General features: G+C 33.1%; 1 protein-coding gene across 1 annotated transcript; it reads right to left on the bottom strand.

Moving 5' to 3' along the window:
- Positions 1–11,614: 11,614 nt before the first annotated feature.
- On the bottom strand, positions 11,615–13,097 carry LOC137836525 (secoisolariciresinol dehydrogenase). The gene is made up of 2 exons (XM_068645196.1): positions 13,017–13,097; positions 11,615–12,610 (listed from the first exon to the last, which is right to left on the bottom strand). Exons 1-2 carry the CDS (start codon positions 13,052–13,054, stop codon positions 11,836–11,838), a joined length of 813 nt encoding a protein of 270 aa, XP_068501297.1. The 5' UTR covers positions 13,055–13,097; the 3' UTR covers positions 11,615–11,835.
- Positions 13,098–17,910: the final 4,813 nt, after the last annotated feature.

Raw genomic sequence — 17,910 nt, 5'->3', positions numbered from 1 at the left:
GACACAGTGACGAACGTCTGGTAAAATTTCACACCAAAATCCCCAAGGAGTAAGACGTAGTAATTCCCAGACCCAGAGTGACCAAATTTGGTTTACCAAAAACAAAACGTCCTGGCTTTTCTCCCCCGTAACTTCTTTTTGTGATTCGTTTATGGACGAGTTCCTTACCTGGGTGCATACAACATATGAAAGTACTTGGTTTGCAAAAAATTTCTGAAAAATTCTCCCGATATACTTTTTTCCTGAAATTCCACGTAAGAATCTTTAGTCAATTTCGGACAAAACGCAAAAAATTTCAGGTCAAACGGATGAGTAATCACCCACTTAAAAAATCAAACAGTTTCACACACAATTGAACCTTCCTTTCGGCTCTGGCAGTGATAAATAAAAAAATTATTGTCAATCCTGTGGGACGAGTCCGGGGCTCAAATCTTAGCCAAAACTCAGTAGACACAGTGACGAACGTCTGGTAAAAATTTCAGACAAAAATACCCAAGTAGTAAGGCGTAGTAATTCCCAGATCGAGAGTGAACAAAACTGGTTTTCCGAAATAAGCGTCTTGGCTTTTCTCCCTCGTATCTTCCATTTGTGATTTGTTTATGGACGTGCCTTCTTACCTTGGTGCAAACAACATAGGAAAGTACTTGTCTGAAATTTTTCAGGATACTGAATAAAATTTCAAAAAGTGGGGAGAAATTTCACAAGTTTCGCCATGGTTTGCACAAAATTTCAGAAAAATTCTCCCAAAATAGTTTTCTCCAGAAATTCCACGTAAGAATCTCCACTGAATTTGGGATAAAACACGACAAATTTAAGGTCAAACGGAAGAGTATTCACCCACGAAAAAAATCAAACAGTTTCACACACAAACGAACCTTCCTTTGGGCCCTGGCAGTGATGAATAAAAATTTTATTCTCAATTTTGTGGGACGAATCTGGGGTTCAATTCTCAACCAAAACTCCGTAGACATAGGGACGAACGTTTGGTAAAAAGTTTAGACCAAAATACCCAAGGAGTAAGACGTAGTAATTCCCAGACCGAGAGTGAGCAAAACTGGTTTTCCGAAAACAAACGTCTTGACTTTTCTCCCCCGTATCTTCTTTTTGTGATTTGTTTATGGACGTGCCTCCTTACCTGGGTGCAAACAACATATGAAAGTACTTGTCGGAATTTTTTCAGCACAATACGAACCCAGAATAAAATTTCAGAAAGTAAGACGAAATTTCACAAGTTTTGGTAGAGGATACCATTGGTTTGCACAAAACTTCTGAAAATTTCTTCCAAAATAGTTTTTTCCTGAAATTCCACGTAAGAAATCCACTGAATTTGGGACAAAACGCGAAAAATTTCAGGTCGATCGGATGAGTATTGCCTCATAAAAAAAATCAAACAGTTTCACACACCAACGAACCTTCCTTTTGGAGTTGGCTGTGATGAATAAAAAATTTATTGTCAATCCTGTTGGACGAATCTGGGAATCAAATCTCAGCCAAAACTCAGTAGACACAGTGACGAACGTCTGGTAAAAATTTCAGACCAAAATACCCAAGGAGTAAGGCGTAGTAATTCCCAGACCGAGAGTGAACAAAACTGGTTTTCCGAAAACAAAGCGTCCTAGCTTTTCTCCCCCGTATCTTCTTCTTGTGATTTTTTTATGGACGTGCCTCCTTACCTGGGTGCAAACAACATATGAAAGTACTTTTCAGAATTTTTTTTAGCACAATACGGACCCAGAATAAAATTTTGGAAAGTAGGGAGAAATTTCACAAGTTTTGGTAGATAGTCTTGGTTTGCACAAAATTTCTAAAAAATTCTCCGGAAATAGTTTCCTCCTGAAATTCCACGTAAGAATCTCCATTGAGTTTGAGACAAAACGCGACAAATTTCAGGTCAAACGGATGAGTATTCAACCATGAAAAAAATCAAACAGTTTCACACACAAACGAACCTTCCTTTCGGCCCTGGCAGTGATAAATAAAAAAAATGTATTGCCAATTGTGTGAGACCAATCTGGGGCTCAAATCTCAGCCAAAACTCAGTAGACACAGTGACGAACGTTTGGTAAATATTTCAGACCAAAATACCCAAGGAGTAAGGCGTAGTAATTCCCAGACCGAGAGTGAACAAAATTGATTTTCCGAATAAAAAAATTTTCCGAGAGTAAGGCGCAGTGATGAATAAAAAATTTATTGGCAATAATGTGGGACGAATTTGGGGTTCAAATCTCAACCAAAACTCAGGAGACACAGTGACAAACGTTTGGTGAAAAGTTCAGACAAAAATACCCACGGAGTAAGGCGTAGTAATTCCCAGACCGATAGTGAATTAAACTGGTTTGCCGAAAATAAAGCGTCCTAGTTTTTCTCCCCCGTATCTTCTTTTTGTGATTTGTTTATGGAGGTGCCTTTTTACCTTGGTGCAAACAACATATGAAAGTACTTGTCTGAAATTTTTCATCGCAATATGGACCCAGAATAAAATTTTAGAAAGTAGGGCGAAATTTCACAAGTTTTGGTAGAGGCTAGCCTTGGTTTGCACAAAATTTCTGAAAAATCCTCCCAAAATAGTTTTCTCCTGTAATTCCATGTAAGAATCTCCATTGAATTTGGAACAAAACGCGACAAATTTCAGGTCAAACGGATGAGTATTCACCCACGAAAAAAAATAGAATGGTTTCACAGTTAAACGAACATTCCTTTCAGTCCTGGAAATGATGAATAAAAAATTTATTGTCAATCCTGTAGCACGAATCTGGGGCTCAAATCTCAGCCAAAACTCAATACACACAGTGACAAACGTCTGGTAAAAATTTCAGACCAAAATACGCAAGGATTAAAGCGTAGTAATTCACAGACCGAGAGTAAACAAAACTGGATTTCCAAAAACAAAATGTCCTGGCTTTTCTCCCCTGTGTCTTCTTTTTGTAATTTGTTTATGGACGAGTCTCCTTACCTGGGTGCAAACAACATATGCAAGTACTTGTCTAAATTTTTTTAGCGCAATACCGACCCAAAATAAAATTTCAGAAAGTAGGGCGAAATTTCACAAGTTTTGGTAGAGATAACCTTGGTTTGCACAAAATTTCTGAAAAATTTCCCCGAAATAGTTTTCTCCTGAAATTCCACATAAGAATCTCCACTTAATTTGGGACAAAACGCAACAAATTTAAGGTCAAACGGATGAGTATTCACCCACGTAAAAAATCAAACAGTTTCACACAAAAACGAACCTTCCTTTCGGCCCTGGCAGTGATGAATAAAAAATTTATTGCCAAAAATGTGGGACGAATTTGGGGTTCAAATCTCAACCAAAACTCAGGAGACATAGTGACAAACGTGTGGTGAAAAGTTCAGACCAAAATACCCACGAAGTAAGGCGTAGTAATTCCCAGACCGAGAGTGAATTAAACCGGTTTGCCGAAAATAAAGATTCCTAGCTTTTCTCCCCCGTATCTTCTTTTTGTGATTTGTTTATGGAGGTGCCTTTTTACCTGGGTGCAAACAACATATGAAAGTAGTTGTCTGAAATTTTTCAGCTCAATATGGACCCAAAATAAAATTTAAGAAAGTAGGACGAAATTTCACAAGTTTTGGTAGAGGATAGCCTTGGTTTGCCCAAAAGTTCTGAAAAATTCCCCCGAAATAGTTTTCTCCTGAAATTCCACATAAGAATCTCCACTGAATTTGGGATAAAACGCGACAAATTTAAGTTCAAACGGATGAGTATTCACCCACGTAAAAAATCAAACAGTTTTACACAAAAACGAACCTTCCTTTCGGCCCTCGCAGTGATGAAAAAAAATTTTATTGTCAATCCTGTGGGACAAATCTTGGGCCAAATGTCAGCCAAAACTTAGTAGACACAGTGACGAACGTTTGGTAAAAAGTTCAGACCAAAATACCCAAGGAATAAGGCATAGTAATTCGCAGACCGAGACTGAACAAAATTGGTTTGCCGAAAATAAAGTGTCTTGGTTTTTCTCCCCCGTATCTCCTTTTTGTGATTTGTTGATGGACGTGCCTTCTTACCTGGGTGCAAACAACATATGAAAGTACTTGTCTGAAATTTTTCAGTGCAATATGGACCCAGAATAAAATTTCAGAAAGTAGGGCGAAATTTCACAAGTTTTGGTAGAGAATATAGCCTTGGTTTGCCCAAAATTTCTGAAAAATTCCCTCGAAATAGTTTTCTCCTGAAATTCCACATTAGAATCTCCACTGAATTTGGGACAAAAAGCTACAAATTTAAGGTCAAACGGATGAGTATTCACCCACGTAAAACATCAAACAGTTTCACACAAAAATGAACCTTCCTTTCGGCCCTCGCAGTGATGAATAAAAAATTTATTGTCAATCCTGTGGGACGAATCTAGGACTCAAATGTCAGCCAAAACTTAGTAGACACAGTGACGAACGTTTGGTAAAAAGTTCAGAGCAAAATACCCAAGGAGTAAGGCATAGTAATTCCCATACCGAGAGTGAACAAAACTGGTTTGCCGAAAATAAAGCGTCATGGCTTTTCTCCCCCCTATCTCCTTTTTGTGATTTGTTGATGGACGTGTCTTCTTACCTGGGTGCAAACAACATATGAAAGTACTTGTCTGAAATTTTTCAGTGCAATATGGATCCAGAATAAAATTTCAGAAAGTAGGGCGAAATTTCACAAGTTTTGGTAGAGGATAGCCTTGGTTTGCACAAAATTTCTGAAAAATTCTCCGGAAATAGTTTTCTCCTGAAATTCCACGTAAGAATATCCAATGAATTTGAGACAAAATGCAACCAATTTGAAGTCAAACGGATGAGTATTCACCCACGAAAAAAATCAAACAGTTTTACACACAAACAAACCTTCATTTCGGCACAGGCAGTGATGAATAAAAATTTTAATGCCAATCTTGTGGGAGGAATCTGGGGCTCAAATCTTATCCAAAACTCAGTAGACACAGTGACGAACGTCTAGTAAATATTTCAGACCAAAATACCAAAGGAGTAAGACGTAATAAATCCCAGACCGAGAGTGAACAAAACTGGTTTTCCGAAATAAGCATCTTGGCTTTTCTCCCTCGTATCTTCCATTTGTGATTTGTTTATGGACGTGCCTCCTTACCTTGGTGCAAACAACATAGGAAAGTACTTGTTTGAAATTTTTCAGCGCAATACGGACCCAGAATAAAATTTCAGAAAGTGGGGTGAAATACTCTACCAATACATATGAAAGTTTCGCCTTGGTTTGCACAGAATTTCTGAAAAATTCTCCCAAAATAGTTTTCTCCTTAAATTCCACGTAAAAATCTTCACTGAATTTGGGATAAAAAGTGACAAATTTAAGGTCAAACGGAAGAGTATTCACCCACGAAAAAAATCAAAACAGTTTCACACACAAACGAACCTTCCATTCGGCCATGGCAGTGATGAATAAAAATTTTATTGCCAATCTTGTGGGACGAATATGGGGTTCAAATCTCAGCCAAAACTCCGTAGACATAGGGACGAACGTTTGGTAAAAATTTCAGACCAAAATACCCAAGGAGTAAGGCGTAGTAATTCCCAGACCGAGAGTGAACAAAACTGGTTTTCCGAAAACAAACGTCTTGACTTTTCTCTCCTGTATCTTCTTTTTATGATTTGTTTATGGACGTGCCTCCTTACCTGGGTGCAAACAACATATGAAAGTACTTGTCTGAATTTGTTCAGCGCAATACGAACCCAGAATAAAATTTCAGAAAGTAAGACGAAATTTCACAAGTTTTGGTAGAGGATAACATTGGTTTGCACAAAATTTCTAAAAAATTCTTCCAAAATAGTTTTTTCCTAAAATTCCACGTAAGAACTCCACTGAATTTGGGACAAAACGCGAAAAATTTCAGGTAAATCGGATGAGGATTGCCCCATAAAAAAAAATCAAACAGTTTCGCACATCAACGAACATTCCTTTTGGCGCTGGTTGTGATGAATAAAAAATTTATTGTCAATTTTGTTGGACAAATCTGGGGATCAAATCTCAGCCAAAACTCAGTAGACACAGTGACGAAATTCTGGTAAAAATTTCATACTAAAATACCCAAAGAGTAAGGCATAGTAATTCTCAAGCCGAGAGTGAATAAAACTGGTTTTCCGAAAACAAAGTGTCCTAGCTTTTCTCCCCCGTATCTTCTTTTTGTGATTTGTTTATGGACGTGCATGTTTACCTGGGTGCAAAAAAAATATGAAAGTACTTGTCTGAATTTTTTCAGTGCAATATGGACCCAGAATAAAATTTCAGAAAGTATGGCGAAATTTCACAAGTTTTGGTAGAGTATAACCTTGGTTTGCACAAAAATTCTGAAAAATTCTCCCGAATTAGTTTTTAACTGAAATTCCACATAAGAATCTCCACTGAATTTGGGACAAAACACGACAAATTTCAGGTCAAAGGGATGAGTATTTACCCACGAAAAAAATCAAACAGTTTCAAACACAAACGAACCTTTCTTTCGGCACAGGCAGTGATGAATAAAAAATTTAATGCCAATACTGTGGGACGAATCTGGGGCTCAAATCTTATCCAAAACTCAGTAGACACATTTATGAACGTCTGGTAAAATTTTCAGCCCAAACTACCCAAGGAGTATAAAGTAGTAATTCCCAAACCGAGAGTGAACAAAACAGGTTTTCCTAAAACAAAGCGTCCTGGCTTTTCTCCCCCGTATCTTCTTTTTGTGATTTTTTTATAGACATGCCTCCTTACCTGGGTGCAAACAACATATGAAAGTATTTGTCTGAATTTTTTCAGCGCAATACGGACCCAGAATAAAATTACAGAAAGTAAGGCGAAATTTCACAAGATTTGGTAGTGGATAACCTTGGTTTGCACAAAATTTCTGAAAAATTCTCCCGAGATAGTTTTTTCTTGAAATTCCACGTAAGAATCTCCACTGAATTTGGGACAAAAGGCGACAAATTTCAGGTCAAGCGGATGAGTATTCACCCAAGAAAAAAACCAAACTGTTCCACATAGAAATAACCTTCCTTTCGGCCCTAGCAGTGATGAATAAAAAATTTATTGTGAATCCAGTGGGACAAATATGTAGCTCAAATATTAGCCAAAACTCAATACACACAGTGACGGACGTCTGGTAAAAATTTCATACCAAAACACCCAACGAGTAAGGCGTTGTAATTCCCAGACCGAGAGTGAACAAAACTGGTTTTCCGAAAACAATGCGTCCTTTCTTTTCTCCCCCTATCTTCTTTTTGTGATTTGTTTATGGACGTGCCTCCTTAGCTGGGTGCAAACAACATATGAAAGTACTTGTTTCAATATTTTCAGCGCAATACGGACCCAAAATCAAATTTTAGAACGTATGGTGAAATTTCAAAAGTTTTGGTAGAGGTTAGCCTTGGTTTGGACATAATTTCAGAAAAATTCTCCGGAAAAAGTTTTTTTTACTGAAATTCCATGTAAGAATCCTCACCGAATTTGGGACAAAACACAACAAATTTCATGTCAAACGGATGAGTATTCACCAACGAAAAAAATCAAACAGTTTTACACACAAATGAACCTTCCTTTCGGACCTGGCAGTGATGAATAAAAAATTTATTGCAAATCCTATGGGACTAAACTGGGTCTCAAATCTTAGCCAAAACCCAGTAGACACTGTGAGGAATGTCTGGTAAAAATTTCAGAGCAAAATACCCAAGGAGTAAGACGTAGTAGTTCCCAGACTAAGAGTGAACAAAACTGGTTTTCCGAAAACAAAGTGTCCTGACTTTTCTCCCTTGTATCTTCTTTTTGTGATTTGCTTATGGACTTGTCTCCTTACCTGGGTGCAAAAAACATATGAAAGTACATGTCTGAATATTTTCAGCGCAATACGGACCTATAATAAAGTTTCAGAAAGTAAGGCGAAATTTCACAAGTTTTGGTAGAGGATAGTCTAGGTTTGCACAAAATTTCTGAAATATTCTCCCAAAATAGTTTTTTCTTGAAATTCCACGTAAGAATCTCCACTGAATTTGGGACAAAATGCGAAAAATTTCAGGTCAAACGGATAAGTATTCACTGACGATAAAAATCAAACAGTTTCACACACAAAGAACCTTCCTTTCGGCCCTGGCAGTGATGAATAAAAAATTTATTGCCAATCCTGTGGGACGAATATGGGGTTCAAATCTTAGCCAAAACTCAGTAGACACAGTGACGAACGTCTGGTAAAAATTTCAGACCAAAACACCCAAGGAGTTAGGCGTAGAAATTCCCAGACCGAGAGTCAACAAAACTGGTTTTTCGAAAAGAAATCGTCCTGGATTTTCCCAGACCGAGAGTCAACAAAACTGGTTTTTCGAAAAGAAATCGTCCTGGATTTTCTCCCCCATATCTTCTTTTTGTGATTTGTTTATGGATGTTCCTCCTTACCTGGGTGCCAACAACATATGAAAGTACTTGTCTGAATTTTTTCAGTGCAATAAAGACCCAGAATAAAAATTTCAGAAAGTAAGGCGAAATTTCACAAGTTTTGGTAGAGGATAGCCTTGGTTTGCATAAAATTTCTGAAAAATTCTGCCAAAATAGTTTTTTCCTTAAATTCCACGTAAGAATATCCACTGAATTTGGGACAAAATGCAACAAATTTCAGGTCAAACGGATGAGTATTCACCCACGAAAAAAATCAAACAGTTTCACACACAAACGAACCTTCCTTTCGGCCCTCGCAGTGATGAATAAAAAATTTATTGCCATTCCTGTGAAACGAATCTGGGGCTCAAATCTCAGCCACAACCCAATACACACAGTGACAGACGTCTGCTAAAAATTTCAGACCAAAATACTCAAGGAGTAAGGCGTAGTAATTCCCAGACCAAGAGTGAACAAAACTGGTTTTCCGAAAACAAAGCGTCCTAGCTTTTCTCCCCCGTATCTTCTTTTTGTGATTTGTTTATGGGCGTGCCTCCTTACCTGGGTGCAAACAACATATGAAAGTACTTTTCAGAATTTTTCAGCGCAATACGGACATAGAATAAAATTTCAGAAAGTATGGCGAAATTTCACAAGTTTTGGTAGAGGATAAGCCTTGGTTTGCACAAAATTTCTGAAAAATTCTTCCGAAATAGTTTTTTCCTGAAATTCCACGTAAGAATCTCCACTGAATTTGGGAAAAAACGCGACAAATTTCAGGTGAAAGGGATGAGTATTCACCCAGGAAAAAAATCAAACAGATTCACACACAAACGAACCTTCATTTCGGCCCTGGCAGTGATAAATAAAAAAAATGTATTGCCAATTGTGTGAGACCAATCTGGGGCTCAAATCTCAGCCAAAACTCAGTAGACACAATGACGAACGTTTGGTAAATATTTCAGATCAAAATACCCAAGGAGTAAGGCGTAGTAATTCCCAGACCGAGAGTGAACAAAATTGATTTTCCGAAAATAAAGTGTCCTGGCTTTTCTCCCCCATATCTTCTTTTTGTGATTTGGTTATGGATGTGCGTCCTTACCTGGGTGCAAACAACATATGAAAGTAGTTGTCTGAATATTTTTAGTGCAATACGGAGCCAGAATAAAATTTCAGAAAGTAGGGCGAAATTTCATAAGTTTTATAGAGGATAGCCTTGGTTTGGACCAAATTTCTGAAAAATTCTCCCAAAATAGTTTTCTCCTGTAATTCCACGTAAGAATCTCCACTGAATTTGGGACAAAACGCGACAAATTCCAGGTCAAACGGATGAGTATTCACCCACGAAAAAAATCAAACGATTTCACAGACAAACGAACTTTCCTTTCGGTCCTAGAAATGATGAATAAAAAATTTATTGCCAATCCTGTAGCACGAATCTGGGGCTCAAATCTCAGCCAAAACTCAGTAGACACAGTGACAAACGTCTGGTAAAAATTTCAGACCAAAATACCCAAGGAGTAAGGCCTAGTAATTCCCAGACCGAGAGTGAACAAAACCTGTTTTTCGAAAACAAAGTGTCCTGTCTTTTCTCCCCCGTATCTTCTTTTTGTGATTTGTTTATGGACGTGCCTCCTTACCTAGGTGCAAACAACATATGAAAGTACTTCTCTGAATTTTTTTCAACGCAATACGGACCCAGAATAAAAGTTCAGAAAGTAGGGCGAAATTTCACACGTTTTGGTAGAGGATAGCCTTGGTTTAGACAAAATTTCTGAAAAATTCTCCCGAAATAGTTTTTTCCTGAAATTCCATGTAAGAATCTCCACTGAATTTGGGACAAAACGCGACAGATTTCAAGTCAAACGGATGAGTATTCACCCACGAAAAAAATCAAACAGTTTCACACACAAACGAACCTTCCTTTCGGCCCTGGTAGTGATGAATAAAAATTTATTGTCAATCCCGTGGGACGAATCTGGGGCTCAAATCTCAGTCAAAACTCAGTAGACACAGTGACGAACGTCTGGTAAAAATTTCAGACCAAAATACTCGATATCCTTATTTAGGATGCCCCTATTCAAAAAAAAAACATATCTTCCTCGATTACCGACTCTCATTCAAACCTTACCCTCCTCTAGTTTAACCGCCATTGCCACCCAGAACCCTCCCAAGAGCTCTCCAATACCTACTTTCCAAGCAACAGCCATTTTAAACCATCCTTCTTCCTCTCCCTCTCCACAAACTTGATCTAAATCCATCCACCACCATGATTGATATTTCAACCGAACTAGACTTATACCTCTTTCCAAGCCATATTTAGATATAAGGATGTCTTTCCATTTCCCTTTTTCATCACTTATCAACTGCCATTTCCATTTTGCCAAAAGAGCGTAATTGAATTTTCTTATATCTTATATCCCCAGCCCACCTTCTTCAAGGGTCTTACAAACTTTCTCTCAGCTTACCCAAGGAATAGCCTTGTTATCTCTACTCCAAGCCAAAAGGAATTTCCTTTGTATACTAATTATACTGTTGCACACCGAAGCTAGAGCTTTAAAGAAAGACAAATACAAGAGAGGTATGGCGGTAAAGACCAATTTAAGAAGACATATTTTTCCTGTCATAGATAAAATCCTCCTCTTCCAAGAGTTGAGTCTAGCTTTTATTTTGTTGACAACAAACTCCCATAACTCTTTCTTCCTAGGATTGCCTTCAACTTCAATCCCCAAATATTTGAAAGGTAATCGCATGGTGTTACAATTTAAAGTTTTTGCGTAGGTATTAAGGGGATACCTTTCCACACATATGGATAACACCTAATTGTTTATTATAGAAAAAAATAAAGTTATAGTTTCAGGAAAAGGAAAAGAAAAAGGAAAAGGATGAAAAATTACATATACAATATATATCAATAATTTCCATGTTAATGAGTTTTTTTTATCAACAAAGAATTAAATGAATTAAAAATGGGACACTTCAGGGGTGTCCCAACTCATCGTTAATGAGTTAAATATGTTTTTCATCCTTGTACTATAATACGGTATTCATTTTCATCTCTAATCCAAACTTTAGAGAATCCAGGTGCTTGTAGTATGGAAATGATTGAAATGTGTCCTTTTGTATGTGGAATTAGTTCAATTTGAGGTTCCACTTTATCAACCCATTTAAAGTAGTTACAGTAGATATCAGTCTATAATAAAAACAACAATGAATTTTGAAAAACTAATCATCTTTTAACAAACAACAATCATTTCACATATAGATTCATTTCAATCAATTTCATACTACAAGTATCTGGATAGTCCAATTAGAGACAAAAAGCAATTTAGTGTTATAATCGGAAAACATACTTAACTCTATTGCTACACATACATAGATACATGACATGAAGTTGAACAACAACAAGAAAAGCATGGAAAACTAGGTAGGCGAATGATGAACTGAGAGGTTCAAACTTAGAATTGTGAAAACAAACCAAAACTTGGATTAATAGTTGTAAAGCCCCCATCCACGGCTAGATTATGTCCACTGATGTACTTAGACTCATCACTTGCCAAATAAAGTGCAGCTTGTGCTACATCTTCTTCTTTCAGAGTAACTCCTTTAAGATTTGAATAAATATTTGAGAACCCTTCATCATCTAGTTTGAAGAAGTCTTTTGCAAGTTCATTATGAATGCAATAACATGACAGAGAATTCACTCTGATGCCAAATTGTCCAAGCTCAGCAGCAGTATTCTTTGCCAGTCCCACAATGGCATGTTTAGAACTTGTGTATGCATGACTTGCAACCCCTCCAACGCTTGAGCTAACACTTCCTACTATTATTATGCTACCCCTTTTCGCTGGGATCATCACTCTAGCTGCATGTTTTGTTCCCAAGAAGGGACCTACCAGATTCACCCTAACAACACGTTCAAAGTCAGTCACATCATTGTCAAGAATGTTGGGTTTAGCATCATCTGATATTGCAGCATTGTTCACCATTATGTCTAGCTTTCCATACTTGGATACAGTTATGTTAACAGCATTTTCAACATCAGTTTCTTTGGACACATCACAGTGAACATAAGTTGCACATTCAGTTCCAATCTCATGTTGTAGTGCTTGACCTAGTTGGTCACGAATGTCTGCAATCACCACTTTTGCACCATGTTTGCAGAAAAGCTTTGCCATGAACTCACCAATGCCCCTTGCCCCACCAGTAATCAAAGCTACCTTTCCATCTAGTCTGCGAAATTTTTTACAACAATAATCAAAGATTGCATGTCTCTTAACTGAAAATTACCTATGAAAATTAAGGAAATACCCAAAAATCATCGCTACAATATAAGCCTTCCATTAATACTATCAAGAAGTTTGAATCCAAAAACCATCTAGGGTTGGAAAACATACCAAATAAAACAATTTACTCTTGAAAAAAATATAAAAACTGCCAAATTAGTAATTTTTGTTGGTGTTAAATGAACCCATGTAACTATGTCTTTATCATGGGATTATAAATTAAAGTCCAAATAACAATACATATATTTGAATTAAATGAAGCTCTTAAAACGATCAAAATTAGAAAGAAAATATATAGATTATGTATTTCACCCTATATTAGTTACATATTGGTTCTTAATTATTGGCCATACCTTTGTGCTAGAAGGGGCAATTGTTGAATGCGTGCCATATCAACCAGATCACTCTAAAACAATTTCTATGCAAATAAGAATGAGTTGAAATCGTAGAAACACAACTCCTTAAATAATCATGGCGAGAGGGTAAACTCCACTGTTAATCACAATATTGTGAAACAAGTTAATAAACGTGGATGTCGCAATTAATTAAAATTGAATTAAGTTGAAACTTAATTTCACATTTATTAACCCAATTTAGCCAATAGTGATGATGATCCACTTGGCTTCATTGTGTTCACATTCTATATGTTTCTATTATTTTTATATATACATCTGCAATCACAAGAAACAGAATGACTAAATAGTGATTAAGACCCGATTTTAATATTTTATAAGATATCTCTATTAAAGTATGATAACATAACATAAAAAATAAAACTCTGGATTATAAAATCAAAAAATATATTTTTATCTTAGAAATATATATTTCTACAAACAACTAGGCAAAACATTAATAAGCATGTAATTAATACTCCTACATAAAAGTCAAAATAAAAAAAATTACAAACGTGTTAAAGTTAATATGACAGCACAAAAATTAAATTAGAAATGAATAAAATAACTATTCTGACAATGAAAATGCTCAAATAATACAATATAAGATTGTCGGAAAATGAGAATTGACTGATAAACACTACAAGAAAATCATAAAATAGAAACCAATTTTTAGAAACCAAAATAATTAGTTGCAATAGTAACTAAATTAGAGACCATTTTATAAACTAAAAAAAAATTTGATTTCTAAATTAGTTTCTATTATTTTCTATTATTTTTAAATAGTTTCTAAATTGGTATCTAATTAGCAACCAAGGTTTTAGAGACTAAATTTAGAAACTAAATAATTGGTATCTAAAACCTTAGTTGCTAATTAGATACCAATTTAGAAACTATTTAATAATAATAGAAAATAATAGAAACTAATTTAGAAACCAATTTTTTTTTAGTTTCTAAAATGGTTTCTATTTTAGTTTCTATTGTAACTAATTATTTTGGTCTCTAAAAATTGGTTTCTATTTCATGATTTTCTTGTAGTGAAATCAGAACAAATAATAATACTCCATCTTTTATTCATGAAATAACACTCATTTTTAATTTATTTATTATTTCAAAAAGGCTATGGTTATGAAACAAATTTTTGAAATGAAAATATAAGATATACTTTAAGCTATTCTAATTAATTTTAAGTATTACCTTATTAGAGATGTTAAAATATTGAATGTAAGAAATTTGCATTGATCATAATAATAATAATAATAATAATAATAATAATAATAATAATTTATTATAACTAAAATAATTAATATTAAGATGTTTATACATATCTCTTATTTTAGTATATTTTTAAAAACATAATAAAAAAAGTGGGCGATAGGAAGAATTAGTAATAGAAATTTAAAACTATACAGTCGTAATTAATAAACTTCATCTTTTAAAGGAAAAAAACATAAAATGAACTATTGTTTTAAAAAATTAAAATTAGGCTATGCATAAATTAAAATCAGTATTTTAAAATTCAGTTTACAAATAAGTTAAAATGAATACTCTTTTTTTGTAAAATACTCATAAAAGATTAATTTTTATATATATAATTAATGAATTCATTATTATTCCAATATCCCATATTATTTGTTTATCAACAAGAAAAGAATAAATAATAGAGATATTTCAAGAATATATCAATCCTTATATAAATAAGACATCATAAATTCCTTACAAGTACAAACACATCAAAATCAGAGTTTAAGACAGACTAAACTAATACAAATATGACACCTTAAAACTTTTTATACGGAAAAAAACAATTACGGAAAATCTATTACTAAATCATCTGGAGAAGTCTACCAACAAACTTCACAACTTATCACAACCCGCATTCTACATCTCAAAATCCAAGTAGTCCATCCTATTAATGTTTTTATCTCATATTGTTATTCACTAAGTTATCCTTTTATTTATGTGGAGTTATTATAAAGTCTATGATATTTCAGATTAAAGGGTTTTGTTTCCCATCAATGTGTTCCAAAGTCTTACATTCTTAAGTGATCTAATATCCCATGTTATATATTTGTCAAAATAAGAATAGAATCTGGTAAGAATATCAAATGATTTATGAGAGAGGAAAGATATGGATATAACATTTTCTAGTATATAAATTAATTTTATAAAATTAAGTTAAAGTAAAAATTTATTTTTTAATATGATATTAAAGTTATCTAGAACTTATCTTTTCTTTGTGATAATTTTTATCATCTTAAATTAATTAGTGTTTTAAAAAAATGGTCGGAAGAAAAATAATAGAAATGACATAGGCAAAGTGTTAAGGAATGATTTTATAAAAGTGACTCTTGCTACAAATGGCGTTTACCATTTGTGAGTCTTTTTTATTTCATTTTTTTTTTTTGTAGACCACTACCTCACATATATGACTTTTTCTCAGCTTCACTGATATTGAAAGTCTTCAATATCTGAAAGCAAAGTCATTTTTGTTGCTCAGTGTTTAGCAGTACCCTAGTTATTATTAAAACAACCTTATTATTATACCTACTTTTTTTGTCTCTGAAAATTACAACCACATCCTATGTATAATGTTTGTTTGTCTGCATGGATATGTCTACTATGGAATCAACCAACAAGCCAGAATATAATAATTATTCACACACAAATTTAATTAACACCCAACAATCCTCAACTCTAATATGTCATCGTCAAATGTCTATTGTCCATGTTAAAAAAAATCATTAAATAAAAACTAATTTTTAGAAAAAAAAATTTGTTGTTATAGTGACTAAATTACATATCATTTTAGAGACTAAAAAAATTTGGTTTCTAAATTAATTTATATTATAGTTAAATGGTTTTTAAATTGTTGTCTAATTAGCAACCAAGATTTTTGTTACCAAATTTAGAATCTAAATAATTGGTAGCAAAAATTTTGGTTACTAATTAGACACCAATTTAAAAACCATTTAACAATAATAAAAACTAATTTATAAATATTTTTTTTAATCTCTAAAATAGTCTTTAATTTAGTCACTATAGTAACTAATTATTTTTTTATCTCTAAAAATTGATTTCTATTTCATGATTTTCTTATCATATATATGACTTTGGAATGAACGTCATATTGCATGTCACAAATTACGGATATCTATAGCAATGTTTTATGTATATCTCCTTATTTATATTTTGCTCCAAGTTGCTACAAGTCCTTCAATTAATATCAAATCACCATGTGTTAGTGGTGTTTTTTAAATCTATACATTAAACATAAATTAAAGTTGGTCAAAAACTCACTGAAATAAAGAAACAATTGATGATAATAAAAATTAACGTCAATTTTTCATTGCATAAATAAGGGATGATAAAAGTATGAAAACTAAGTTGGTAGGGTTGATTTTAAGAAACGGACACTAATAGAGTCCACAATGTTAATTAATTAACAATTTTTAAATTATTTTTTAACCAAAAAAAAATAGTATTGATCAAGTTGACGTTAATTTATTTTTTATTTTAAAATTTATTTGTGTCAGCTTATTTAATATTAAATAAAATTTAATTTTAATATTAATTTAATTTATATCGTTTTGATTAACACTGTAATAAAATCATTAAATAAAATTTAATTTTTAAGATAAAAAATAATTAATTACTATATTTATTAAAAAAAATTATTAACAATAAAATTTATAAATTAATTAATTAATTATCAAAATTTTAACTACCTGTAAAAAAAATTAAGTTTCTATTTACATAATATAGACCTACTGTTAAGGCTAGGACTAGGACTGATAGACCTATCAAAATTGTCTGTAACGTGTGAACATTAACTGCATTATCTACAAATCATCCTTAAATTGAGCAGTTTTTATGTTGTTTACATTTGTTTATTGTAAATATTCAAACAATTTTTGTAACTATCATACTAGGATTATTAGTAATTGAGGTATGACTTAATCATAATAGTTTGTTAAGAACTCTATTTGTATTCTCACTCAACAATTCTTGAAAAGTTGTGATAGTTGGACAATTTGTAATTTTAAATTATGCTAGTTGGATTATTTGTAACTAATATAAGACTTAATCATGATACTTTATTAAAGAGACTTTCTCTCTTGAGAAAAAAACATGAGGAAGTTTCTTTAATATTTATATATTTTTATAGAATTGTATGACAATTTTTTACCGACAAGAAAAAATAATATATATAAACGGAGTATTTTGGATTACATCAAATAGATAATTGTATGATTAAATGTAATTTTTTAAATTATTTACAAAAATATATTATATTTTGTAATAGTTACCTTGTTAGAAGTCAACTTTTGAAATTAGTAAACGTGTGATTATATTCATTACAAATTCTATTTCCAAGAGTAAATTTTTTATTATTTGTTGAAAAGTTTACTTATTTTTATAATATGATACCTCGGAAACGAATGAGATAAATAATTAATAAAATTTCAAAGAGGAACTATTGTTATATAAATTCTTATAAAAATTAAATCAATGAAATAAAATTTAAAACAATGAAAATGATGTACGTGAGGACGAAGAGTCACTAAAACAAATTTAGTAATTGAATTAATTTGGTTGCAATGAGCAGCCATGTTAGCGGCACACACACATTTATGAATATTTATAAATATTATTGTTTTGTATAAATTTTATTTTCTTCTGTTTTTATATATTTATATTTATCATTCAAAAACTTATGTTACTTTTTCAAATTTTTATTGCATAATATTGCTTTATTCGACTATTATTATTTCAATATAAATTATTATTTGTTCTATTTATCATTTATATGAAATATTTAAAATATTTTTTGTATCAAATTAAAATGGGGTGA

This window comes from Phaseolus vulgaris, chromosome 4 (assembly GCF_051622355.1).
Source record: "Phaseolus vulgaris cultivar YP4 chromosome 4, ASM5162235v1, whole genome shotgun sequence".
Lineage (NCBI taxonomy): Eukaryota > Viridiplantae > Streptophyta > Magnoliopsida > Fabales > Fabaceae > Phaseolus > Phaseolus vulgaris.
This window is presented reverse-complemented; position numbering and strand designations above follow the sequence as displayed.

Coding starts and splice junctions, on each gene's coding strand:
- LOC137836525 (XM_068645196.1), bottom strand. CDS start 13,054: ATGGCACGCATTCAACAATTGCCCCTTCTAGCACAAAG. Junction 12,611..13,016: donor TTGCCCCTTCTAGCACAAAG/GTATGGCCAATA, acceptor AAAATTTCGCAG/ACTAGATGGAAAGGTAGCTT.